Source organism: Pavona decussata, unplaced genomic scaffold, assembly GCF_977016875.1.
Source record: "Pavona decussata unplaced genomic scaffold, jaPavDecu1.1 SCAFFOLD_58, whole genome shotgun sequence".
NCBI classification, from domain to species: domain Eukaryota; kingdom Metazoa; phylum Cnidaria; class Anthozoa; order Scleractinia; family Agariciidae; genus Pavona; species Pavona decussata.
In genome coordinates this window covers 6,526,598-6,552,915 of record NW_028145480.1, presented here as the reverse complement: position 1 = coordinate 6,552,915, position 26,318 = coordinate 6,526,598, and the positions used below count along the sequence as shown (strand labels likewise).

Below are 26,318 nucleotides of genomic sequence, written 5' to 3'. Positions count from 1 at the left end.
ATAAGCGCGCGTGACGCGTGACTAAGCTGATAACAGAAGTGCGTGACCAGGTGACCAGGCTGTCCCAGTCCTTCCGCGCGACCCTTGTCAGTTTTCGTCCTCACACTTGAAGTGGAACCACGAAGAACTGTCCTACAGGAAAATATGTCATTTATGCACACCCATTGGAGAGATGTTGATGTAAGTAACGTTTTTGTTGGCAAAAAATGCTGTAAATGATCTAATTTGGCACACATATGGAGCCATCATGCGCTCTTTATGTTATAAGCTAACTTTAAAATATGAGGAGACTTACTCAGCATTTTTTTTAAGTACTTGTAGAAAAGCAGTCTTAAATGTTTTCCAGAACCTTTAGCCCAGTACATTGAGTTGTTAGCACTCGACAGCATAGAAGGACGGTTGATTTATAGTTTGAATTTTATTCCAGATAAATTAAAGGCAGCGGGGAGCACGAGTCTCAAAATCTTTATAATTCTTTCGGAGTTTATATAATTATAACAGGGCGTGAACAATCGATGAAATCGATGATCGATAACAATCGATGACAATCGATATCAATTAATCGATTGATATTGATAATTGATGGCCAATCGATCGCGTAAGTTTTTGTGATTATCGATTCTCATCGATTATCAATAACAATCGGTAATCAATAAGAATCGATCAATTAAATAACATCGATTTTCATCGATTACCAATATTAATCGATCACTTTTGCTGCCATTGCCTTTTATTTGACTTAAATTCTCGTTAAGTACATTCAGTTTAAACTACACGGTCTGTACTGTGTGTTACATTTTATTAGTCAAAACAACGATAACCATACGTTTTATTACAAAAACAACGATATTCATAACTAGAACGTGTAACGGTAACAGCTTAACATCAGAGGAGAGAGAGAGTTCAGTACAAATATTGACGCCGTCGGATGTGGTAGAACTTGAACAAAAGCTTACGTTTGCTCGAGCAAACATGAAGCAAGTCAACAGGTTTAGGGTGTATTTATTTCCCGTGTATTTTAATTGTGTTGTCTTAAAATTAATTTGTGTCACGGTGAACAAATATATCTCATCTCAAACATTGCAACTAAACATTACAAAATAATATTCACTCTGCGTACTCTCACAAAATATCGGAATTTATTTTAAACGACAATCGATGGCAATCGATGAAGTTCGCGACTACTTTTGTGTGATTATCGATTGGTCATCGATTGGCCGATGCCAATCGATGCCAATTAACTAACCAAAATCGATTACCATCGATTGATCGATTGATTTTCCGATCATCGATTTCATCGATTGGTAACGCCCTGTTATAAGTACTTTATTATGCATTTAATTTATCTGGATCAGGTGGGGTCGCTAAGACCACAAGGTCATCTGAAACACTGTTTTGTGGCCTATTCTAGGCGTTCATGATACTGTAGTAGGAGCGGCGAAATCAAAGAAATAAGAGGCGAGTGAACTAGCTAGATGAGGGTTTTCTTCATAAATTTTTTCCCTCGCCCGATCGCCATTCTTCATTTTCGTTGCAAAAAGCACTTGTATTCGAAGGCGTGGAACAGCTTGGAGTTTTAAATGGTTTGAAACGATTCAAAATGATTGAATGATTTTTCTTCCTTAACTTGATTATTAATATGAAGCTAGATGCCTGGAACGGAGAGGGTTTTGTTGGGGTCAGGCAAGGGTTATAATATTGAGCAACCTTGTGTTACACTGTACATGCAAGTCACAAGGGATGCTTACCATTTACATGAAACCCAGAAATTCCAGTTCGAAAATCAAATGGTATGCATCATTCCATTTGGAGTACTTCTGAAATTATGGGTTCTGGTCAAAGTGATGCATTTTATTACTCCTTTTGGGATTTACAGCTGATGTTCATACGGGGGGGGGGGGGGGGGAAGGATAGGGGGTACTCCCTTATATGGGCTATTTAACAATTATTCCACGAGCGCGCGTTGGATATGAGATGGTAGATAGCCAACGAGGTGCGTAGCGCCAAGTTGGCTATAATCATCTCATATCCAACAAACGCAAGTGGAATAATTGTTTTATTAAAAACAATAAAGAAATATTGGTAGATTTTGCTGATTTCGCCTTGCAAGAACAATTAGAAGACAATTCAATGGTGTCTATTTTTCGGGCATGGTATAATGGCTCATATACCATGGCCGCTAAGCCAATCAAATCGCTCGAAATGCATTATACAATGCTCCAGTTTTTAATAAATAGGTATATGCGGACCCTAAGGGTATGGTTTTTCAGCCGCTTTGGTCATAAGTAGGGTATCGATTTTAGCCATTTTGCCGCCATTTTGGTAATAAATAGGGTATCAATTTTTGCACCGTAGTCTTGAATTCCTTTTTTTTTTTTTTTTTTTGAAGAAGCTACTTCTTCATCATGATGTTTACGGCAACTGTGTATGTGCCGCAATGGCTTGTCACGCGCTCCGGTCATGTGCTGGGCTCCAGGGGTTTTTTGAACTGAGGTTGACCAGACACTATCAGGTCATAAATAGGGTATGAAATTTTTGGTCAGGTCATAAATAGGGTAGGGAAAATTTGGTCATAAGGGTTTCGGGAAGCGGGCCGCACACCCATATCCAATTTTTTTGGGAGTTAACCCCCCCCCCCCCCCCCCTGGTCATACATTTTACATGTTATCCATCTTCTGTTAAGACAAGCTAAATTATTTCGTATTTATGCCGAAAATTTCCATCCAGGTGCTTGGCGTAAATGGTAAGCACCCAGGATTTCCAAATGGTGACATGAAAAGCGTTACATGCCATTAGTTCCAGTCCAAATCGGAGCATCTATCCAAAATGGCAGATGGTGTTGTGATGTTAGCACATGCGCAATCATGTGTCAATAAAAAAGTGGTGTGGACAAAACGTGGGTGTGATAGGCGAGATTATCTGTATCGAAATCGTACTCAGAGTCCACAGGCTCTTTGGTCAGTATTTTAATGCATGCAACTAGTGCAGAATGCAGATTTCTATGTACATGTGAAGAGCTTTGGTTTAATACTCAGTCTGGTAACTGACCCGGGCATAACTGTGCTTTTTATTTTGAGTAGTTTTTGAGGTCTTAGTTTACAAGTCAGTCTAGACCACATTGTTCCAGATACTGTAATTTTCAGGGAGTCAGTGGTTTTCGCTAAATCTTCTTCTGCAATTTATCATTTTCCATTTGATGGGTCAGGAAGCCAACCTGGTTACCACTATCACAGACTACATCATGTAGATTAAAACAACATCTTACAAAGGCACATGTGTTTTTTTCCGTTTAATTTTTAAAGTGTCAGTAAATTTCTACACTAGACTACAATGGTCAATCAGTTTCCTGTTAAATGATACCAATTTTAGACCAAAATTCTCTGATTTCTACATGTATACCATATCCCAGACTACAGCATATTAATATGAAATTAATTAAGTGGTGTCATATCCCTTCACAATGACACATACATGTACGCATACAGTTAATTAATATTAGTAGTACCTAGCTCCCCCGTGTCTCAGAAGTCATGATTCTTATAACTTCAAACTTATTACAAGCAACTATTTTTTGTGTGAAATCTGTTTCCATAGGCCTGGCGAAAAGAAGGTCTCCCTTTAGAAACAACCAGCAATGAAGCTGCAAAGATGTTTGATGCCACACTTACCCAGGTTTGTTTGATAACTGGAATGGAATGAAATTTAAAAAAAGTTAATTTATTTTTTAAAATGTCAAATGAACGTATTTAGTGCAGAGCATGAATTGTAGCACACATATTTTTATGTAATTTAATTACTACAAAACACAATGTCAGTGACTGCCATTGGCTCAAGGTATAGCCAGTCTTTTGTTTCATAATTGAGTCTCCACAATCCTTTATTTTTTATGTGAGCACTGAGTTTGGAAACGGACAAAATCTGGGAATAGCACAAGACTTTCAAGTGGGCAAAACAGGGTTGGAGAGTGTTTTTATATCCTACCTAGAATTTTATACTCAGCATGACTGATATATTGGATGGTATAGCTTGAGAACGTTTTTGTTGTGGTTCACTAAACACAGACAACCCTGACACAGGAAAATAAAACTGACTACAAATAGTCAATTGCTAATGACTATTAGCTGTATATAATTTTGAAGCATACTTGAAGTGTATGAAGCATACTGTACATGTAGTATAGGTTAGCAATAAAATATTTAATTTTTCAGTTCAGTCAGTGACACAGGCATAATAATTATTTTGTACTTGGAAAAGAAAATCCAGGTTCTCCCAAATACTCTACCACTGAGCTACAGGAGACTAATGGGAGCAATTAGCCATTAAACTATAAGTTTCATAAAGTATACTGTGCGTAAAGAATGCAAACAAACTTCCCCAAAATTTGGCTATTGTTAAACCGAAAAATCACCAATATTTCAGGTGAAGTTTTGTGATTTTTCAGTGGTATGACAAACGTCCTGCTAGCTCTTGGATTTGAATGTCAGTGATGAGTGGATAATTTTATAAGTGAAACTGGAAAGACGTGATGTCATGGGTTGGTCATGTCACTCAAAGTGTATGTTAGTACGACAATCAATGTTAATTTAATCATTCAAATACAAACTATAAATAATTTTATATTATATAGCTCTATTAAGTCGGTAATGCCATGTATACATATGGAAATACTGAATAAACCGTTATTGTTGTTGTTGTTGTTGTTGTTGTATGGGCACCCACGTGAGATTCCTTTTTGGCTTATATTGACCACCATCTATATGGGTCCAAAGTAAACAAATTAAGTAACTTTATTTTATTCTAATAGGTGATTGCTCATGCTGATGACCACACCATAGGAGGTTTAGAGGGTTCAGTTTCAAAGATGCTTGCGGCAGATCCTGATTTTCGTAAGTATTACATGACTTGTAAATTTATAGTTTAAATTACAGCCGCAGTTAGGAACAAAAGTTCACTGATGAGGGACATTTTACTCCATTCATCTCTTTCTGAAGGTTGCATAACAAATGTCAGTTAAATGTACTTCAGCTAGTAGAAAAATTAGAACTACTGGTTGTCTGATGTTTTGATGTTACTTCCATCATTATCTAGGCAAAGTGACTGTTTCTTTGTGGTTTGAATATATAGGTTGGAGTGAAAACAATAAACAATATTAATAATTCTTTTCCCTCCTTTATCTTCAAACCAATAAGACACCCTCACTTTGTCTTGATAATGATGGAGGTAATGTAGCAAAATGTTGGACAACATTAGTTAAGACTCAAGGGTTATCTATAACGCTCCCACATTTTAATTTATAGCATTTCTGATTGCTCCCTTTTTTTTTTTCTTTCAATAGTTTTGGGTCATATCTTAGCCAGTGAACTCCAGATCAAAGATTCAATGGATAATGTTCTATCTCTAGCTGCAAAAAAGGAAATGACCAACAGGGAAAAACTGCACGTGGAGGCTGCAAAGCAGTTGTCAGCAGGGTGAGCCATTTTAATACATGTAGTTCATTCAGATAATATATTAAGAGTAATTAACATATATAGTTTTCCTTACAGTATTTCATACTATACAGTCAAGCTACATGTCATGATCAATAAACATGCAGATATAATGTGGGTTTCTCTTTTAACTTATAATTTAAGCTTGCCTTTCATTGGGCTTAGCTGTGATTCACAAATTGTTAATTAAATTAATTAATACAGCTGTAGAAAGTAATTAACTCAATTCAATTGAGCTCTAAATTTTATTTTGTTCGTAACTAAAGATTCCTCATGACCGTTTGTTTTCTTTTTCTAGAAATGTCCCCAAGGCACAAGACATCTGGGATGACATAGTTGTAGAATACCCAACAGACATATTTGCCTTAAAGCTTCTTACAGAATATTCTTTATTTTTTGGTCCAAAAGACAGGATAAGAGACAGTGTTGCTCGAGTCTTACCGCAGTGGAAGAAAGAAATCCCATTATATGGGTAACTGAGTTACTTTATAGTTTATAAATTAAAACTGTCTTTATCATTACACTGTAGGTTTATCAGGTAACAACTTTTAAAGAAATTTAAATAATCGGTAGTGGTCCTTAATGATCTCCTGGATCTAAACTTTAAAGGGTGTCAGAGAGTGTCAGAGGACTTCCATATAAAGATTTTTTTTCTATTATTCTACTTTCTGTTTTACTTGTTTACATCAAATCAGCTATTTACATATTATAATTAATTGCCTATACAACAATACAATGTAACTTAAACGTTATACAATATAATGGTGTAGCTTAAGGTAACAAGTTTATTATTATTGTATAATTATTTACATTATTATTCATTTGTTATTGTAGTTGTTTTAGAGGAGGAGGAGACATTTTTTGTACTTCATTGTTGGCCTTCAACTATGTACTTTGGAGGGATTCTTCTAAAAAAATCTGGGAGGAGAATTAATTTATCGTTAATTTATCCATCTAAAGATAGGGCTTTCATACGGATTTAAAATACATTGTAGGTGGTTTACAGCTTGGATTAATTTCCTACCTTTACCACATCACACCATTGGAGCAAACCTCCACTCTTGAAATACCCGCAAGGTTTTTATTTATTTATATATTTATTCTAAACATTTTTATTTATTTACTTTTTTTTTTGAAGGGATGGGAGGATACAACTGCCTCTTGTTGAATCATAGGTCATATTTTTTGTCTTTGCTCAGATTTCTCTCATTATTTGCATGTGGCCTACCAAAAAGAAAAAAACATCCCACCTCCACCCCACACTCCTTAAAAAAACATTTCCTTGAATATGGGTTACACCATCAAGTAAAAAAATATAACAATTTATGAACCATGGTACTTTTTAAGTAAGTATCCTCTGATTGTTCTCTACAATGTTTAGCATTATTTTCAATCAATGATTATATATTATGTACTAGGTATCTGTTTGGTATGCATGCATTTGGTTTGGAAGAGACAAATTTCTACAGAGAAGCAGAGAAACAAGCTCGCAAGGTAGGTACGGTTTGCATTGCAACGTTTGTCCCACAGGTTGTACATTTTCCGTTAAAGTTAAACCACATCATCACTAATCAAAAAGAGTAGGGCATGGAGTTCCCGGTGTGCTGGTCTGGTCTTTGTGCTATTTCATGATTAGTAGTAGGAGGAGTCTCGTTATTGGAACTTATCGTTCTGTGAGTTCTCTCCTGTCAGTGGTTCTTCTCTGGCGAAGTTTATAAATATAAAATTATATATAAAATTCAGACTTGTTTCGTCTTGTGGTAAAAGCCTGGATAATCCAGAATGGTTGGAAAGCCTGGATAATACAGAATGATTGGTTGGTTGGTTGGTTGGTCACCCATATTTAAAAATCATTTACAAAATTATGTTAAATGTGACAAAATAAGATAACTATTCGGGAGGGAGACTGAAGAAACCCTTGCGGGCTTTTACAAGGCAGTCCCCCTAACAACATTGATAACATTGTATAAAAATGCTTAAAAAGATGTGAAACCCTACTTGAACCGGTTTACTTGTTGTATAGTAACTTCAATGAAAGAAAGCATACATGCACATGCATGTGACCTTACACAGGAAAACGTACGTTAACGCTTATCCGTTAAACAAGTAAAACGGACGGATAGCTAACGGATGATTAACGGCCTCCAAAGCATTATAACGTTTTGTCGTAACGCTCTAACTGCTAATTGGCAATGCCTCACGGATTGCAAAAGCGTTTGAACGGTTGCACAATCTGTTCTACCTTGGAAAGTATTCATGATATGACTTAAATGTGGAACCAATTTCTTTTTTTCTTTTCTTTTTTTTTTTTTTTTTGTTGCAAAGAAGCTGGAAACTTGGGAGGGATCGCAAAGTGCATCATGTTTCAGATGTTTTGTGAAGAACATTGGTGAAGGCTTGGAAAAACCTTAACACTTTCAATTGACTTTTGGGACCCCCTTTTCCTGTTGAATTTCCGGTAACCTTCCAAGTGAGGGGGGTGGGGGGTAGGGAGAAGTGTGGTGTAAAATTTCTGGGATTGCATGACATTTGGTTTTGCATCAGGTGAGAATGTAGGATAAGGTAGCTAAACATCAAAGTGTTTTGTATAATTATAAAATTAAAACTAGTAATAATCATGGATAAGTATAAACTAAAAGTGCGTTCGATATCATGCCATCCAGACCGAAGCGAGTCAACCCGCGGGACTTCACTTAGCCAGCGGGATTCAAAGCTCTCGCATGAAATCGAGGCGATTGGTCAGCCAGTCCAAGATTGCACCCAAACCCTGAAATCTAACAGCATCCAGAAAGAAGCGACACGAATAGTATGTGTTCTCCTAACGTCGAACGCAATAAATCTAACCCAGGCTTATTACTTAGGTTTTTTGATACATTTTTTTTTTATTTCAGGGGCTGGAGCTGATTCCTAAAGACATTTGGGCAACTCATGCTTTGGCTCATGTGATGGAAATGGAAGGCAGACAGGATGAAGGGATTGAATTTATGAGTCAAACGGAGGACAACTGGAAGGTTTGCTGCAGTAAGGGGGAGGGGGTGGGGGTGTACTCACGTAACGCATCCAAAAGTAACTACCCAAGTCACTTTTAATACTATCCAATAGCAGAGGACACACCCACGGCCACAACCTTAGGTCAGAGACGATCTGTAATACCAAATAATGTAACATTAGGAACATGTGCCGTGCAAAGCGTTCCCGCTCATTTTTCCTTTCGTTTAGGGCACAGTGTGTAAATGTACTTGTTTCATATTAGCAGTGTATATAATTATAGTACCAGTAATAATCATGTTGAGTGCGTTCGATCTCATGGGATCGAGGCCCTCGCATGAAATCGAGGCGAGTGATCAACCGGTCCAAGATGGCCTCCAAACCCTGAACGTGGCATCCAGACCGAAGCAAGTCAACCCCCAGGACTTCACTTAGCCATCGGGATTCAAAGCTCTCGCATGAAATCGAGGCGAGTGGTCAGCCAATCCAAGATGGCGCCCAAACCCTAAAGTCGCACAGCATCCAGAAAGAAGCGACACGAATAGTATGCGTTCTCCTCAATTACTATACATGTAGTAGTGTTAATTTTTGAAGCTTTTATTTTATCCCTGTAATTCAGTTTTTAACTGCAATGGTGATTAAGAGTCATTGTCTGAGAAAACCAGGCAGAGGTGAAAGATGGGGGTCGGCCGATTTCCTTCAAACTTTCACCATTTAATGTCTGTCCAAAATGATAATGAATGATGCTATTTAGCAATTCTCTTGCTGTTGCGTTTCGTAGTTTGACCACCCCCCCTGGTTTTGACCCTCACTGACCCTGATGTCACGCAAAATATATGCAGAATTTGAAGCTCAATAAAATATATTTCGCGTTATTTCTGGGGACTCATATCGATTGCTTGTATTGGTTATCGTCTAAAAAACGTTGTAAAAGGAAAATATCCCGACTTAACATAAAATTTAATTTTTTATAGAATTTTGCAATTTCCTTGCGATCGCGAAAATGTCTTGGGCCAAATGTGAGGCAATTTCGAAACTGTTTTTCTCAGAGGTGCGGCGTTCCTTTCCAAAAATTTCTTGATATTTTTAAAGCCAAACATCTGTTCTTCCAAAATCAACAAACTCTAACTTGAGCCATTTAAAATCCGTTTGCATGAGCCACGCTCGAAGTCAAAGATGACTCGGTATTTTTGCTAATAAAGTTCCACAGCGGGTTTATCTTTATTTCATCTTCTTCTTTTTCGTTTTTTTGTTTTTTGTTTTTGGATAAGCTCGATGAAACTATCCTAACTCTTCGAGGTAGAACTTCCCTGGGAGATTTAGTTGAGTGACGCTTTGGGCAGGAATAACATCAAATTTGGTGTTAGCTCACACTTGATTTGATTATGCGTGACATGTCACGGTATTTGACAATTGTCAAACGTGATCACAAACAGAACACATTTTCCACTTTTTTTTTTACATTTGCATTTTAAACTTGGTAACAACAAGCATTTCCCTGATACTATATTAAGTCTTGGAGTCAGTCTGTTGTTGATTATTGTTAATTAAAATAAAAACAGCATCAAATACCTGCGAAACTTGCCACGGCAAAAGAACCTCCGGTATGTTCGTTACATAACAGACAATTGAAAGAACAACAAATCTTTCTTCTGTAATGCGTTGGGTTCCGCCATCGATCTGAAGTTCAAGTGCTCTTTCTGGTCTATGGGTTCGCCTTGTGGCGCTGAAGGTGTTGGTTTGAAGATTTGTCCCTAGCTATCCTGTACACGAGATATTGAATCGCACTGGCTCGTCAGTCTTGGTTTGGGAAGAAAGCGTGGCGCGACGATTTCAAAGATCTCCGAAGCCGATTTGATTCTCAACAGAGCAGGTAAATTTGATGTCCCTGAAGATGAGAAGAGAGGAATGACTGTTTGCCCCAGACATCACAAGAACCTTACAACAGACTGGACCGGCCGAAAACAGACTATGTGTTTCCACCCAAGACAACGAAAGGGTAAAACACAAACCCGACGAGTAAATGGCAAGATGTCACAAGGCATTTTTTGAGCTGCATAACGCTGTTGTTCCCATCGGTTCAGGTTCGTTTTATTTTAAATGACTGACAGCATACTAGACTCATTTAAAAAATATAAACAACATACCATTTACGGCCGTGGGAATCGAACGCGAAGTTTAGCACATCTGTTTTGTTTACATTTGTTCCGCGGAGTCGCTAGTCGTATCACAGGAAAACCAATCTTAACCTCCATGCTACAAGTGAGCTCTTGTATTTTGATATAGTTTAAAAACAGCTTTTGGTTGGAATTTGGAATAAAGGAGGGAAACATTCTACCTCATTAAAGTGTCTCTCAAATATATATTAAATATTTCATATCCATCAGAAGAAACTAGTTTTATTTTATACCAAAAATACATTGTATTTCTGTTTTTTTTTTTTTTTTTTACAAGGAATCATGATTTTTGGTATAAAACAAAACTTGTTTCTTCTGATGGATATGAAATATTTAATATATAATTGAGAAACACTTTAATGGGGTAGAATGTTACCCTTTATTCCAAGATTGGTACCCTGTGATACGACTAATTTGAGGCGGCATTGCGACCATGTGCGACTCCACGGAGCAAATGTAAACAAAACAAATGTCCGAAACTTCGCGTTCGGTTCCCACGGCCGTAAATGGTATGTTGTTTATATTTTTTAAATGAGTCTAGTATGCAGTCAGTCAGTTATCATAAAACGGACCTGAACCGATCGATGGGAACAACAGCGTTATGCAGCTCAAAAAATGCCTTGTGACATCCTGCCATTTACTCGTCGGGTTTGTGTTTTACCCTTTCGTTGTCCCTTTATATAACTTGGGTGGAAACACATAGTCTGTTTTCGGCCGGTCCAGTCTGTTGTAAGGTTCTTGTGATGTCTGGGGCAAACAGCCATTCCTCTCTTCTCATCTTCAGGGACATCAAATTTACCTGCTCTGTTGAGAATCAAATCGGCTTCGGAGATCTTTGAAATCGTCGCGCCACGCTTTCTTCCCAAACCAAGACTGACGAGCCAGTGCGATTCAATATCTCGTGTACAGGATAGCAAGGGACAAATCTTCAAACCAACACCTTCAGCGCCACAAGGCGAACCCATAGACCAGAAAGAGCACTTGGACTTCAGATCGATGGCGGAACCCAACGCATTACAGAAGAAAGATTTGTTGTTCTTTCAATTGTCTGTTATGTAACGAACATACCGGAGGTTCTTTTGCCGTGGCAAGTTTCGCAGGTATTTGATGCTGTTTTTATTTTAATTAACAATAATCAACAACAGACTGACTCCAAGACTTAATATAGTATCAGGGAAATGCTTGTTGTTACCAAGTTTAAAATGCAAATGTAAAAAAAAGTGGAAAATGTGTTCTGTTTGTGATCACGTTTGACAATTGTCAAATACCGTGACATGTCACGCATAATCAAGCTAACACCAATTTGATGTTATTCCTGCCCAAAGCGTCACTCAACTAAATCTCCCAGGGAAGTTCTACCTCGAAGAGTTAGGATAGTTTCATCGAGCTTATCCAAAAACAAAAAACAAAAAAACGAAAAAGAAGAAGATGAAATAAAGATAAACCCGCTGTGGAACTTTATTAGCAAAAATACCGAGTCATCTTTGACTTCGAGCGTGGCTCATGCAAACGGATTTTAAATGGCTCAAGTTAGAGTTTGTTGATTTTGGAAGAACAGATGTTTGGCTTTAAAAATATCAAGAAATTTTTGGAAAGGAACGCCGCACCTCTGAGAAAAACAGTTTCGAAATTGCCTCACATTTGGCCCAAGACATTTTCGCGATCGCAAGGAAATTGCAAAATTCTATAAAAAATTAAATTTTATGTTAAGTCGGGATATTTTCCTTTAACAACGTTTTTTAGACGATAACCAATACAAGCAATCGATATGAGTCCCCAGAAATAACGCGAAATATATTTTATTGAGCTTCAAATTCTGCATATATTTTGCGTGACATCAGGGTCAGTGAGGGTCAAAACCAGGGGGGGTGGTCAAACTACGAAACGCAACAGCAAGAGAATTGCTAAATAGCATCATTCATTATCATTTTGGACAGACATTAAATGGTGAAAGTTTGAAGGAAATCGGCCGACCCCCATCTTTCACCTCTGCCTGGTTTTCCCAGACAATGACTCTTAATAAACTTCTTTTTTTTAATAATTTGGGAAGACACTTCTGCAAATTTTCGCTGACACATGATAATTTAAGAGCCCTCTCGTGCTCTTATGAGAGATTTCTTGTCATCGTTGTATGTATTCCTATTCCGGAATAGGGTTAATCAAACGTACCCTTAAAGTTTATGTCATTTATCAAATGGTATGGTGTCTTTCCCTGTTGATTAATAATTTTTTTTTTTTAAATGTTGTCCACAGTCCTGTGAATCATTAGCGTGTCACACGTTCTGGCACTGGGCGTTGTATTATGTTGAAAAGGTGAGAATTTTTATGGTTTTTCCGTATTTGAATTTCTTCCACTGAGCAATAAGGTATTTTAGTCAGTTACGGTGATATTTAGTCAGTCACTCTTTTGGACACTATTGACATGGCAGACTGCCACTCATGAATTGAACTCTAGAGTCACAGTCGACGATGCCCCAATATAGTGAGGTGACATTTCTGGCCCAGTCCATTGTCTTTCAAGACAAAGGAGACAACAACAACAACAGTGACAGGCCGTTATGTTCGTGTTAAGTCGAATTTTACACGCAAATAGATAAACAAATATATCATGGTTGTTCACTGGTGGCCCAAGCTCTATGAGCGTTAAAATAAAGACCTTTGTTTGACCTTTGTAATTTGAATGTTACGATGAGTGTTACACAGTGGCGTAAACTATAAGGGTTTGTATGGGAATTTACGAGCGTGTTTTGGAGTCGACCATAAAGGGCATGAATTGAACAAAAATGTCTTACCATGTCTCCTTGATATCTTGCCAGTGTTTGTGTGCTGTATTTTGGCCATTTCAGCGCGATTCAGTGGGTTTAGGTTCGCTGTTTTCCTCTCTGAGAGGAAAGCGAGGCTAATTGCAAAGTTTTTGTAATAAAAATTAGTTTTCATTCATATGCAAACAAAACTAGTTTTCATGTGAAAAGTTTTGCACTTAGCCTCGCTTTCATAGAGAGGTTCACAGCAACTTTGCTGACTTCTCATTTTTGGTTTCAGGGAGACTACGAAGGAGCACTGAACATATATGATAACGAGGTGAGGCCTATTTTTCAGTCTGATAGTTTGAGCTCATGTTTTCTTCTCATGACTAATGCATAAGTTATCCATACCAGTGCGATTTGCTACAAATAGTTTTATAGGTGGTTTGCATTGCTGCCGTGTTGGTGTACAAAACTAAAGAAAATTTGTTCACACAATTTGCATAAAAATGGAAGTGAACTCCCAGAGGAGAAAAATCTTATTGTTCCTGTACACCAGCATGGCCGCCGTGACGTCACATGCAAACCATCCATATTTGAAATTGTAGAATTTTTGTTTCCATGCAGTAGCTTAAGTTTTTGAAGTACAATACAGTGCAGTACTGTACAGTACAGTACAGTACAGTACAGTACAGTACAGTACAGTACAGTACAGTACAGTACAGTACAGTACAGTACAGTACAGTACAGTACAGTACAGTACAGTACAGTACAGTACAGTATAGTATAGTATAGTGTAGAACAGTTTGGTAGAGTAGAGTAGAGTAGAGTAGAGTAGAGTAGAGTAGAGTAGAGTAGAGTAGAGTAGAGTAGAGTAGAGTAGAGTAGAGTAGAGTAGAGTAGAGTAGAGTAGAGTAGAGTAGAGTAGAGTAGAGTAGAGTAGAGGAGAGGAGAGGAGAGGAGAGGAGAGGAGAGGAGAGGAGAGGAGAGGAGAGGAGAGGAGAGGAGAGGAGAGGAGAGGAGAGGAGAGGAGAGGAGAGGAGAGGAGAGGAGAGGAGAGGAGAGGAGAGGAGAGGAGAGGAGAGGAGAGGAGAGGAGAGGAGAGGAGAGGAGAGTAGCGAAGCGAAGGGTAGGGTAGGGTAGGGCAGGGCAGGGCATGGCATTGAAGCACAAACTTGGACATGCAAAACTAAAAAGCAACTGGGGTAGCGTGGGGCACGCTATCAATGAAATTGCTCGATGACGATTGATTTACACATTGGCGCCTTGCTTGCAGGAATGACAGCAGACATGAGCAGTGAGTCGTTCACGCTAACAGGTTATCGATGACATTCGATGGCAATCGGTAACAATCGCAGATATCAGTAATACCTTTAGTGGCTTGCTGATTGGTAATCGATTGCCAAATACGAGTCGAAATCGATTAAAAGCAAAACCTCCACTCTTGAAGTAAATTAATGTTAAGGGCGGTGCCTACTGATAAAGAAGTATTTTTGTGTGGTTTATGACTATACGGGGAAAGCATATCTTACCAAGGGCTTTTTGAATCCAAAAAGAAAACTGGTGGTAACCATGCATTTTTTAAAGATAATTAAGCAACAATTGTTCTAAAAAAAAAAACAGTAAAATACAAACACAATGTATGGTGCTTTATTCCAAATTCAACCTATATTATCTCTGAAAAATGCATGATTTTCTTTTTGGATACCAAAGGCATTTGCCTGTATTAGTAGGCACCACCCATAGCAAACCCGAGTATCTCGAGATGCGCAGAACGGTTGCTCAATTGTTTCACACAAAAGAACTTCTGCTTACTGACAATAGCGGCAACCGTATGACATCATGAAATCCTAAATTGCAGCGCCCGGGAAATTTAAAATCGAAAATAGGCGATAATCATATCTACTTTTTAGCGGACTTGAATATCACTTCTACTTTTTAAACTAAAATTTAGAATTTAGACACTATTTCCGAAAATTTGCCTTCAGTTTGTTGTCGGAGTGGAGGTTCCCTTTAATATCTGTTGATCGGTTGTTTTCTGATAATCGAGTTTTCATCTATTTACATCGGGTTCCTAACCTAATTGAAAAACAATTACCTTGCAGATTTTACCAAGATGTAGCAAAGATAAAACGTTTCAGCTGTCGGATGGTTCCTCCCTCTTGTATAGACTAACATTTGAAGGTACTTGAGAACAGAACGCTATTAATAACAATCTAGCTCTTTCTCAGCTATCCTCCTTATGTGTGTAACGCGATGAGACTGTGAATGACTGTCCCTTGGGTTCAACCGAGTTTCAACCAAAACTGTTTGAAACAACACACTGTTTATGTAATTTATCAAACACGAGGAAGAGTGTTTCCTCCGATTTCCAAACACCGAGAAGTAGGAGGAAACACTCTTTTGAGTCTTTGATATAGCTTCTCAAACTATTGATAATTCTTGGAGAAATTCGAAGCAAAAGTTCACAAAATTTTATGATAATTAAGATCACATTTCTAAACCTCCTTCACGGTAGTGATTTGCTTTGTTTTGGCTTGATGAATTATTAATAAGTTTGAGAAATAAGTTTCAAGGTTGGATAGCGTAAATTGTTAGGTGTGTTGCAGAAAAAAGTGTTACATTGACGGACAATACGTAGACGGTAAATCCCGCCAAGCAACTCAACCTCGTGTACTCGACTGCACTTTTTTGCGTCATTTTTTGGCAATTGTAAAACAACCCACCCCTCCAGTCTCGGGAACATGAGCCCGTATGCCCAGGGTTCCAACTCGAAGTCTATGCGGGGTGGTCCATACCGAAGGTCCCAAGGCACGCTGGTGGATTCCCGCGGCGTGGGGCTAGATTAACTAAGTCCTCCTAAGTTAGGAGGTACAGTCGAACCTCCCGTAAGCGACCACCCAAAACATCAAGGTGTGGTGTTCGCTTATAGGAGATAGTCGCTTACGAGAGTCGAACCAGCCGGGGTTCTCTTACAGGAACAGGTCTGTCACATCCACTTATTCCAAAAGAATTTATTGCATACATTTTCCTAGTCTCACAATACGAGCAGTGCTAGGTAAGATTGTCACTAAAAGTTCCTCGTAAACTCTGAGTAGGGCAGTACATACAGCGAACATGGAGATCAGGCCGTGTGTCAATTGGTCGCTTACAAGAGGGCAAAAACAATGAAAAATTATAACGTTGTCACCCTAAAAAGTGGTCGCGGTCGCTTACGAGAGCCAATCGTTTACGAGAGGTTCCAACTATAGGCTTTCGGCCGGGAAAAATTTGGTGTTTTGGATAGGTGGTCGCTTACAAGAGGTGGTCGCACATGGAGGTTCGACTGTATTCCTAAGTATTGTTTTTAAACAATACACTATTGTCGTATTTAGGATGCATCTTAACCTAGGAGGGCTTTGTGAATTTCGCCTCAAGCAGCTGGACCGTTACGTAATGCATAAAGTTTGTAACTTATTTTGTAAACGTTTGATATTTAGGAGTTGATGTTGGAGACAGATGGCAGCAGCTTTCTCGGTGGTGGGAAAGTCACGCAGATGATCACGTCCTGGTGAGTGTGGAGACAGGATCAGGAGGCCATCTTTGTAGTGACCGTTGTTCTGGGAGGCCTTAAAAGCCATTCAGGGTGGCAATATCAAAGTTCCCAGTTGCAAGTGATTTTGTAGATTTTATGTGAGAATCGAGTTAGGAATTGGAAAACTCAACCCCTACTTAAGCCCTAAACCCTTAAACCGAATTAATTCGTCTACTGTCTTTCTGTTCGTGTGACATCAAGGTGCCAACATATCGTCTTGATGCTCTGTGGCTCAAAGGGTCATCGAAGCCATTTCCAAGGCCAATTTTATCATGTTCAGTGACTATAATCCCAGACTCAAATTTTCACTTTAAAGTTGGGTGTCCTGAAGATTACAAGGCTTTGAAACTCCTATTGATAAACAATAGGAAAGTCTTTGAGTGTTGGATTTTTTTGTTTCGCTGCATAAAATAACAACTTTTGTTGTAAAGCTGAAGTTTCCCCGCTATAACGCGAGCATTCATTGCCTAGTTTATGGTCACATGACATCTTACAATAGAACTGTTTCCCGCCAAAAGCCCATGGCGAGTAACACTGCGTCTCAATGTTTCCCTCGTTTTCGTCCCGGGACTAGTCATTAAGAGTTTGCTGTGTTTGACATCTGCAGGCATTTTATGATACTCATATGCTGATGAGTACGATTGGCGCAAAGAATGAAGAATTGAGTATGAAGTTGTTGAATTCTCTGAGGCAATATGTCAGGTAGGCTTTTGTCTTTGACAAACTATTGTGGCGTCAAATGTCAACTGAATGAACGAACGAACGAACGAATGAATGATCGATTTGAATCATTGAATGAATAAACGAACGAACGGATGAATAATGAATGAATGAACGAACGAACGAATGAACGAACCATTTGAGGGTCTGGTCTGGGTTATTTAGATACATGAACTAATTCGAGACACTAGATAAAGTACAATTATGTAGAAAATGATAAAATGTTATACAAATCATGTCCTAAAAAGGGCGTGGCTAGACCATCTCGTAGTGTACGCAACGAAGGGTAAAAATTGAACGCCAAAGGCGCGCAAGGCTAGGTGAATCTGGGGGCATGCTCACCCCTATCCCAAGTTGTGATTGCTTGTTCATTACACAAGCAGATAAAGTTCCCCCTTGGACGAGAAGTAAGAGAAAGGAAAGATCACGTGTTTCCAACTCTCAGCCAATCCGAATTTCCCGTGCACTGGTGCACAGACTATGCAAAAAGACGTTTTTTCTGCAGACAGGATTTCAGAAATCGCCTTTTCCCTATTCCCCTTCCAGCTTCGCTGCTCGGTCGGCCGACTTTCGCCTTTGCAGCTACGCAGGATGCAGTAGCAGCAGTAGTTGCATTAGCTGTGGCAGTAGCGGCAGCAGGAGCAGTAGTAGTAGCAGGAGCAGTAACAGTAGCAGCAGCAGCAGCAATAGCAGTAGTAGCAGTACAAGTAGCCGTTGTAGACGTATTAGTAGCAGTAGCAGCAGCAGTAGAAATAGTAGCAGGAGTAGCAGTCTTCGGTAGTGGTAGGGCTGATACAGCCCTGCAGCGGTAGTATTTTAGCATTCAAGAAAATAGATTTGATTACTTTCCCTCAGTATTAATCCCGTCACCGCCATTTTGGGTTTTATTACGTCGTACGCCGGCTGCAGCCTTTTGTGATTAACGTTGGACAACCATATCGTGATGTAACGTCGAGAAATAAACATAACTGTAAGTGAATCAAGGGATTTGTTGCACCTGGGATGGGTACCCTGTACCAATTGCGTGACAAATAATTTTCAGGGTTCCTACAATCACAACACCAAGTCAACTAACATTTCGTTCATTTTACCTTACCAGAGATCGTTCAGGGCCTAATTGTGAAATATCTCGCGATGTTGGTGTTCCTGTGTGTGAAGCTTTTGTAGAGGCTGATAAGGTACAGTACAATACAATACAATACAAATTTTATTAACACTCCCCAAACGGGCTTTTCGGTGTTAATCATCTAAAATTACAATAAATAAGATTGTAAGACAAATAACAATAGGATTATGATAAGATAAAATAAGATAAAATTACAATAACATACGATAAAAATTACAATGAGTTAACAAATACTACCAAGAAGTGAGTACAGTGACTCAAATGAACCGAAAAATTCGCTTCTTCTTTTTTAGGCCCCGTTTATATGGAGAAAAGTTGTCCCGGGCAAGAGGGTCACCCTCCCAGCCGAGTCAACTTTAGCGAGCGTTTATATGAGAAAAAAGTTGACCCTTTTGCCCGAGCCAAGAGCTGACCGTCTAGAGCCGGATCATGAAAACATGCGTAAAAAAAAAACCGCCTCGAAGTCTGCAAATCAGATCGGTTGTTTTTCGTAAGTTTACAAACGTTGGCTTTTTATACCCAAGAAATTCTGGTTCCTATGGTTTTTGAAACCAAGTTTAACAGTTCTGAAGTTAAAACTTCCCGGGCAAAATCGGTTTGCGAAGGCTAAACGAGTCGTGGTTGACTGAATCTAGCCGCGTGACATTTCAAGTTCTTTTCGCGTTGAATTTCGCCTGTCGTTAAGTCCGTAATCACACAAAACTGAGATACAAGTGTTTGTTGTGGCATAACTTGATAACACTAAACGCCAAATGATTTATATACCTTTTCATATAATTTGACTTTGTCGGCGTTGAAGTCGGTGGCATTGAACTCGCACATTCCCAATGACAACAGAGCTCACGCATGCTCTGATTGTCTCGCCTTGACGGAGTTGACCCGGCTAGGCGAGCCAAAGTGTTTATATGGAGAAAAGTTGGCCCGGCTAGGAGGGTGACCCTACCATCGCAAAAGGGTGACCCGGCTAGGCGGGTCACCCTTCTAGCCGAGCCAACTTTTTGTTTCTCATGTAAACGGTTCGCCAAGTTTTGTAAGGAAATGTAGGAAAAGTTGGCTCGCCCAGGGTGACCCTTCTACCCGGGACAACTTTTCTCCATATAAACGGGGCCTTAGTCATTAAAACTCCAGTAGTCGGTGAAAAAAAAAGTCACCAACTAATCTAAGCTATAAATTTTCTTTGCTGCAAGTACATTTCGTATAGCTTTTGTATACGTTATTTCAGTTCACTGGAAAGTAATCAATACTTGATCAAGGTATTTTTTCCAGGCAGTGATGCCCTCCCCGAATGAAAAAATACCTTTGTCATTTATTCACTAGGCTGACAACATAACATAACAATTCTTTAAACTTGCATATACCACGTATTAACATTGAAATCCTTGCAGTATGCAGTATGTTTGTCACAGAACCTACGAGTCTCCTGTAGCTCAGTGGTAGAGTATCCGAACTTGTTAGGTCACAGGTTCGACTCCTGTTGGGAGAACTCAGATTTTCAAGGCAAATTATTTACGTCCTGTTTCTGTCTTAACCCCTTTTGCCCCAATATCAAAATGCATTTCTATTCTCTATCGCTACGCTCAGCCGAATAGAAATCATTTCTAATGTAAGTGGAATGAGTAATGAACACAACAGTAGTGGAGGGAGCCGCCAGTAATTATCGTTTATTACAATAGTACAGTGCCAAGATACAAGCAAAGACAAAACACAGTCCATATAAAATATACAATTACAAAACAAAATATAAATGCTGAACAGTTCAATAACAAAAAGTACAACTCAGAGAAACATTTTCGAAGTAGGATATAGAAAAAATGTCTAGACAAGGCTAGAACTTTACTCTAAATGATAACTAGCAACAACTATATACGGAAAAAATTAGCCTCGAGAAAAACTGGTCGTCGTCAAGTGGTGTGGTATGCGCAAGGAGTGGTTTATAAAGGCGCATGAAACCCCTAATGGGAATAGAAACAATACAACCAAATTAACAACCAAAAGAAATACATATTCTTCTAACTGCTCCATTAATATCTTAAGTTACTACTTGGGAGATTTGCTATCATCATCAGGGCCCGGTTGTTCGAAAGCCGATTAACGCTAATCCCCGATTAAAAGTTAACTGAGGTTTTCCTCTGGCTCCTTAAAAATGCTTTTAAAGGCTAGCTTTAAAGCTAAGGGTATAGGAAAGTCCATGTCAAAACTGAGGGAAAAAATCTTTGGAGGCATCCTTACTGATTCGCAATTAAATTCCAATCAAAGTTCACGTTAACCCAGGATTAGCTGAATCGGGCTTTGAACAACCCGGTCCAGGGCGTTGTATCTTTTATGATCATTTGCTTTATTCTCCTTACCTACATGTTTAATGAAGTGGTAAATTGTAAAAAGAAAGTGGTTGCTGGCGCTAAATTGGGGCTTTAAGGGTTGATATCCTCAGAAAATGAGGTGTGTGGAATCAGGGCCCAGAGTTGTTCAAAGCCCGATTTAGCTAATCCTGGATTAACGTGAACTTTGGTTCAAGTTTAATTACTAATCAATAAAGAATCTTGAAAAGAATTAAAGACTTAAAGTTACCGTATTTATTCAATTAACCGCCCTGGGCTGAGTTGCTCGAAGCATGGTTAGCGCTAACCATTGTTTAAGAGGTATTAAAACCTATAGGTTGTCATGGTATTAAACCCGGGTTAGCGCTAACCATGCTTCGAACAACTGGGCCCTGGGCGCTTATCTAATTTTCGCCCGATGAGGGTGGGCGCTTATTCGAGGGTGGTTCGAGGGCGCTTATTATTTTCCGAACATTTTCAGCAAGCGAGGATTTTTAGAGAATAACAAAACAAGGGATAACAAGTTAACTTTATTACGCTTCAACAAACCAAAACAACAACAATCTTTTTTTACAACAACAATCTTTTATTCGTGCCCAGAAATTATACAAAGTTACATTAATACAAGAAAGAAAAATTACTAAAGAAGAGGGCACAGCCACTTAGAAATAGTAAGCTAATCGAGCTAAGTGGCTGGGCCAAGCGGAAAAATTTGCAAATACCGTACATTAAAATAGAACTAAGGACGATTTACCATTCACACACACACGCACACACAAAAATAACAATAAACAAGGGGAAGTGCACACGCAACAACTGGAAAATAAAGTGCATCAATGAGCCAGTCAGTAGTTGGAGATAAGCGATTCTTTTAAGAGGACTTTGAAACAGGTGCGACTCTTGAATTTTAATGACTCTTCAATGGAATTCCAAACTTTAGCTCCAAAAAAACGAATGTTAAATTTGCCATAGTTGGTCCTCGCTTTAGGCAGATAGTATGAGATCTTACATGCCAATCTTGTTTGATATTGATGCACTTTGTTGATATTTAGAGCAAACAACAATGTAGGCAGAGCCACAAGTCATGGGTTGCAACAAAGTGCAACAACAACAACAACAAAGTGCAAAAGCTAACATGAAAATATAAAGGTTCATTGACTATCGTATCTAAAACCAATTTTGGAACACAGCTGACGCTCCTCTTACTTCACGCTGGGCTAGTACAGAAACGTTTTTTGGAGGTGGGTGAATAATCGAATAAATACGGTAGCTTTTAAAAGCATTTAAACGCCCGTGGATTAGCGTTAATCGACTTTCGAACAACCGAGCCCTGGGGCATACTCGCTACACAAACATCGGTCATCCTCCCCCCCCCCCCCCTCCCACTCAGGACCCTCCTTTTTGTGTCCAACTTGCTGATGGCATGATCTCGTAAATAAGCGTAACATTTTGTCTGTATCCCACTTACAGGGAAACTTTGATAAGGCGGTAGAGATATTAAAACCTATCCGTTACAAAGTGGATCTTTTGGGTGGAAGCAGAGCGCAGGTAAGTAAGGCATATAGCGAGAATATACCGGCACGGGCAATTGTATTTTGGGGCGTTGGTGCCCCTATTGCGAAGTGCAGAATTTTGTCAATATTTTTGCTACGATTACGATTTAACTTTTTGTTTTCTCTCTTCAGCGTGATGTCTATGAGCTGTTTTTGATTCACGCTGCTTTGCAGTCACCGCGTAAACAGGATAACCAATTTGTCAGGTAATATTTGTTTGATCTTGTAATTTAACTGTCAACACCTCAAAATTTATTTGTTTTTAACTGCAAAACAAACAGCGCTGGTCCTAGGCAAGTATTCGTCCACGTTTGTTAAGTTTCATCCACAGATTCAAACTTCTTTTAGTACCTTCTGCTTGGACAGGTACCCCAAACTCACGATTGGAGAACAATTACGCTACGTAGCTGCCGTGATAATTAGGCGCAGGTAAAAGTTGGGCGAACGAGCAGCGAATCTGCGAGGGGAATGGGGGAAGGTAGGACCCAGTCCTAAGCGAGTTGTGGACGCATACGAGCTAGGCGCATAGGCTGGCTCTTTCCCGGTGGCTGGAGGGTTTAGCGTGGGGGGGGGGAGGGGGAGCTACGCAATAAAGTTTCTTACGGTTCTCTTTCTAATACTTGGATATTTCTATCCTCCTTCTCACCGTCAAATTTTACCAGCCTTTAAAATACTAATATTTTAAATTTCGCTAGCCTCTTGCATACTGCGAAGGCTCCTACTTAAGGCGCAGCTTGGCCATATGGGGTTATGGATATACAGAGGGGGGTTGCTTTATTGTTTTCTTTTTTATTTGCCCGCCCCCTGTCGGCCATTTCATGACTTTTCGTTTTCGAGTTTGCACTTACTTTAATAAGCGAAAGTATCTCTTCAGTGGATATAATTAGTCATGGTCCCAGCCACACACAACATATACATTTTAACCGCCTAAAAGATGGACACCTGTTTGTGAACACTTGATCCTGTTAACAAGAAGGTGCTTTTGCCGGAAATAAACTCAGTACCTCTTCCCACGTATTGGGACATTAAAATTCCCATTAAACCGTTTCCAATTTTTGTTTTGTTTTTGCCAGATGTCTTCTTGCCGAAAGAAAAGCCAAAAAGCAAAAAGCACCAATGACGGACCGATTGATGGCCAGAGCTCTCGCACTTCAGGCGGATTAGAGCACAATTCAAGCTAGGTCACGCAACTGTCTCATTTCACGACGACACGCTATGTCACGTTGTTTTTATACCTTATTATAGGAAATTAACGCCTCATGAAATTAACCAAATCACAGAACACATTCTGTTTCTTTGTGTAAGTCGCATTAATTTCCCTCATTTTTAATTTTTAGCACCTCTTTCGCGTTAATTTTCTTTATTGGGAAGTATTTTCCCTTCAATTCGGGTTAATTTAAGTCGCTTTAATTTCGAATACTCGTAAGGACGGTGCCTACTTTTGTTACTGCGCATCTCGAGATAATCGGGGGTTTCCTATGGGTGGTGCCAACTAATACAGGGATTTTTCTGCGCGGTTTAACACTATGCGGAGAGAGCAAAACTTAGCAAGAGCCTCTTGGTATCCAAAAAGAAAATTGGAGGTAACCATGCATTTTTCAGAGATAACAAAGACCCTCAATAAAGCTTCAATTTTGAAAAAACGCTATACATTGCTTTGTGTTTTACTGTTGTTTAGAATAATTGTTGCATTATTATCTCTAAAAAATGCATGGTTACCCCCAATTTTCTTTTTGGGTTTCAATAGCCCTTGTTAAGATCTGCTTTCCTCGCATAGTCATTAGTCACACAAAAATACTTCTTTAGTGGTAAGCACCGTCCTTAATTAACACAAGCGTTAATTTCCTATAATAAGGTATTTCGGTCGACGACCACTATCATCTGCGCTGACTGAAAATCGAAGAAGATCCTGAAGATCCCGGCAATAGTTGCATAACGTACTAGTTTATAAGGGCTGTTAATTAATGATAAACATAATTCCGGGGGAGCTTTACTACACATACACCTTATTCCTTACGCCCTGATTATGGCTACCATTTTAATACTCTTTTGTTGGTATTCAAATAAGTCCTTCTTGTCTCTTTCTTTACCTCCAAAATCAAAAGAATGTTTTACCTTGAACGAGGCAAGAAGGGCTAATTTGAATACAAACAAAAGAATATTAAAATGGGAGACATTTTGGAATAAAGTTTATTGTATTGGTGCAATTCAAACGTAAGAATTATGAAGTGGATAAGCCGTTAGGATGGTACCGCAGCTGTATATAAATAAATCAGTCTATTCATTCCACAGTAAAAAGCTTCGTGATACCCGACCTAGTGAACAAATATCCTCTTGGCGGTGTGACAAGAACGTCTGGGTGGGAGGCTAGCATCGAAAGGGGAAAAATTTGGGAAGCGGGGAGAATGACCAGCAGAACGCGCGTGATGCGAGTGCAGCGCGCGAGGTGTGGGGGAAGGGGAGCCCTCGTTTATTTCCTTCGTCTCTGGCAAGTTCTTGCCACGTAGGCCGTAGGCTAGCCGCCAAAAGTTTCATTTCTTATCAGTCACGGTAAACAGTAAAAGTATATAATGAGCACCACTAAACTTATCAGTGATGTAAAAAAAGTTTTATTTTTAAGCTGACCTCCTACTTGTAAAACGCACGGACTGCGGACTACAGACTACGGACTACGGGCTGGGTATAAAATAGTGAGGATCGACACTGCTAACACAAAATCTTGCTTTATCTCGGTAAAACACCTGGATTTTTTATACGTGAGGTCGCACTGCTGGAGTCTCCGGCATTATATTTTTTATCTTTTTTAGCCTTCGTCCCAGGGTTCTGTCAAATTTCTTAAATTTGAGTCATTTATACAGTTTTTGGCTGATTAGATCTTTTACAGATCCTGCGTATACTTGCAGCATTTTCGTTTGCGGTCCCTTGCTTATTGTTAGAAGAAACATGGGCCTTCGAACAACCTGTAATTTATTTAAGCTACTTTATACCCATTCGGCGTTTTATACCCTACTCCGTGTTTTATGCCCGGTACGTTGTCCGTATTCCTCGTTTATACATAAGTCCATGTTTTATACCCAGTCCACATGCATACAGTCCATATTTTACACTGACCGGCTTCTGAAATAACAAATAAATATGTGAATTTCCAAAAACAGTTGTCCTTTCATGTTCTGTGTTCATAGTTTTCCCTGAAAGGAAGTGTGTCATACTGTGTTAGATTCTTTCGCGTGTATACTTCAATCTAAATTATAAAGCATCAATGTGATTTATTATTCTAGAAAGGTGTTGTAGCGTCAGTTGTTATATGTAGGATCGCAGTCAAGATCTCTGTAGCCTGCGAACGCAGACGTATTTCCGGCTTTCGCTTCACTCAAGCGACAGCCGGAAATACGTCTGCGTTCGCAGGCTAAGATCTCTGGTACTAAAGGCTCTTCTTCCTAGTGTTGCAACGTTTTCCTGTGCTGTTGTAACAAAGTGGTTTTGTTTTGGGAACGTGGGTTCCTTTTACGAGTAAAGTTGAAAAAAGTCAAGGAGAAATATGGTAAAGTATTTCAACGGTAAAGTGTGCCTTTCGAGGGACTCATGCCCGTGGAACAAATACTTCTCTACAACACTAAGTTTGCGATTGCCCA

General features: G+C 39.2%; 2 protein-coding genes across 2 annotated transcripts; both read left to right on the top strand.

Moving 5' to 3' along the window:
- On the top strand, positions 1–25,278 carry LOC146479945 (tetratricopeptide repeat protein 38-like). Its single transcript, XM_085110804.1, has 16 exons — positions 1–180; positions 3,595–3,672; positions 4,805–4,886; positions 5,336–5,468; positions 5,785–5,958; positions 6,905–6,980; positions 8,378–8,497; positions 12,905–12,964; positions 13,694–13,732; positions 15,501–15,579; positions 16,875–16,945; positions 17,577–17,671; positions 18,789–18,867; positions 22,604–22,681; positions 22,819–22,892; positions 23,760–25,278. Exons 1-16 carry the CDS (start codon positions 145–147, stop codon positions 23,848–23,850), a joined length of 1,365 nt encoding a protein of 454 aa, XP_084966930.1. The 5' UTR covers positions 1–144; the 3' UTR covers positions 23,851–25,278.
- On the top strand, positions 11,071–11,745 carry LOC146479946 (uncharacterized). Its single transcript, XM_085110822.1, has 2 exons — positions 11,071–11,160; positions 11,436–11,745. Exons 1-2 carry the CDS (start codon positions 11,121–11,123, stop codon positions 11,708–11,710), a joined length of 315 nt encoding a protein of 104 aa, XP_084966948.1. The 5' UTR covers positions 11,071–11,120; the 3' UTR covers positions 11,711–11,745.
- Positions 25,279–26,318: the final 1,040 nt, after the last annotated feature.

What these genes read in the sequence shown, in the direction of transcription:
- LOC146479945 (XM_085110804.1), top strand. Translation starts at nt 145, where the DNA reads ATGTCATTTATGCACACCCATTGGAGAGATGTTGAT. An exon ending in CCCATTGGAGAGATGTTGAT is followed by an intron (nt 181 to 3,594) that starts GTAAGTAACGTT and finishes CTGTTTCCATAG; the next exon opens with GCCTGGCGAAAAGAAGGTCT. An exon ending in AAACGGAGGACAACTGGAAG is followed by an intron (nt 8,498 to 12,904) that starts GTTTGCTGCAGT and finishes TGTTGTCCACAG; the next exon opens with TCCTGTGAATCATTAGCGTG.
- LOC146479946 (XM_085110822.1), top strand. Translation starts at nt 11,121, where the DNA reads ATGTCCGAAACTTCGCGTTCGGTTCCCACGGCCGTAAATG. An exon ending in GGTTCCCACGGCCGTAAATG is followed by an intron (nt 11,161 to 11,435) that starts GTATGTTGTTTA and finishes TCTCATCTTCAG; the next exon opens with GGACATCAAATTTACCTGCT.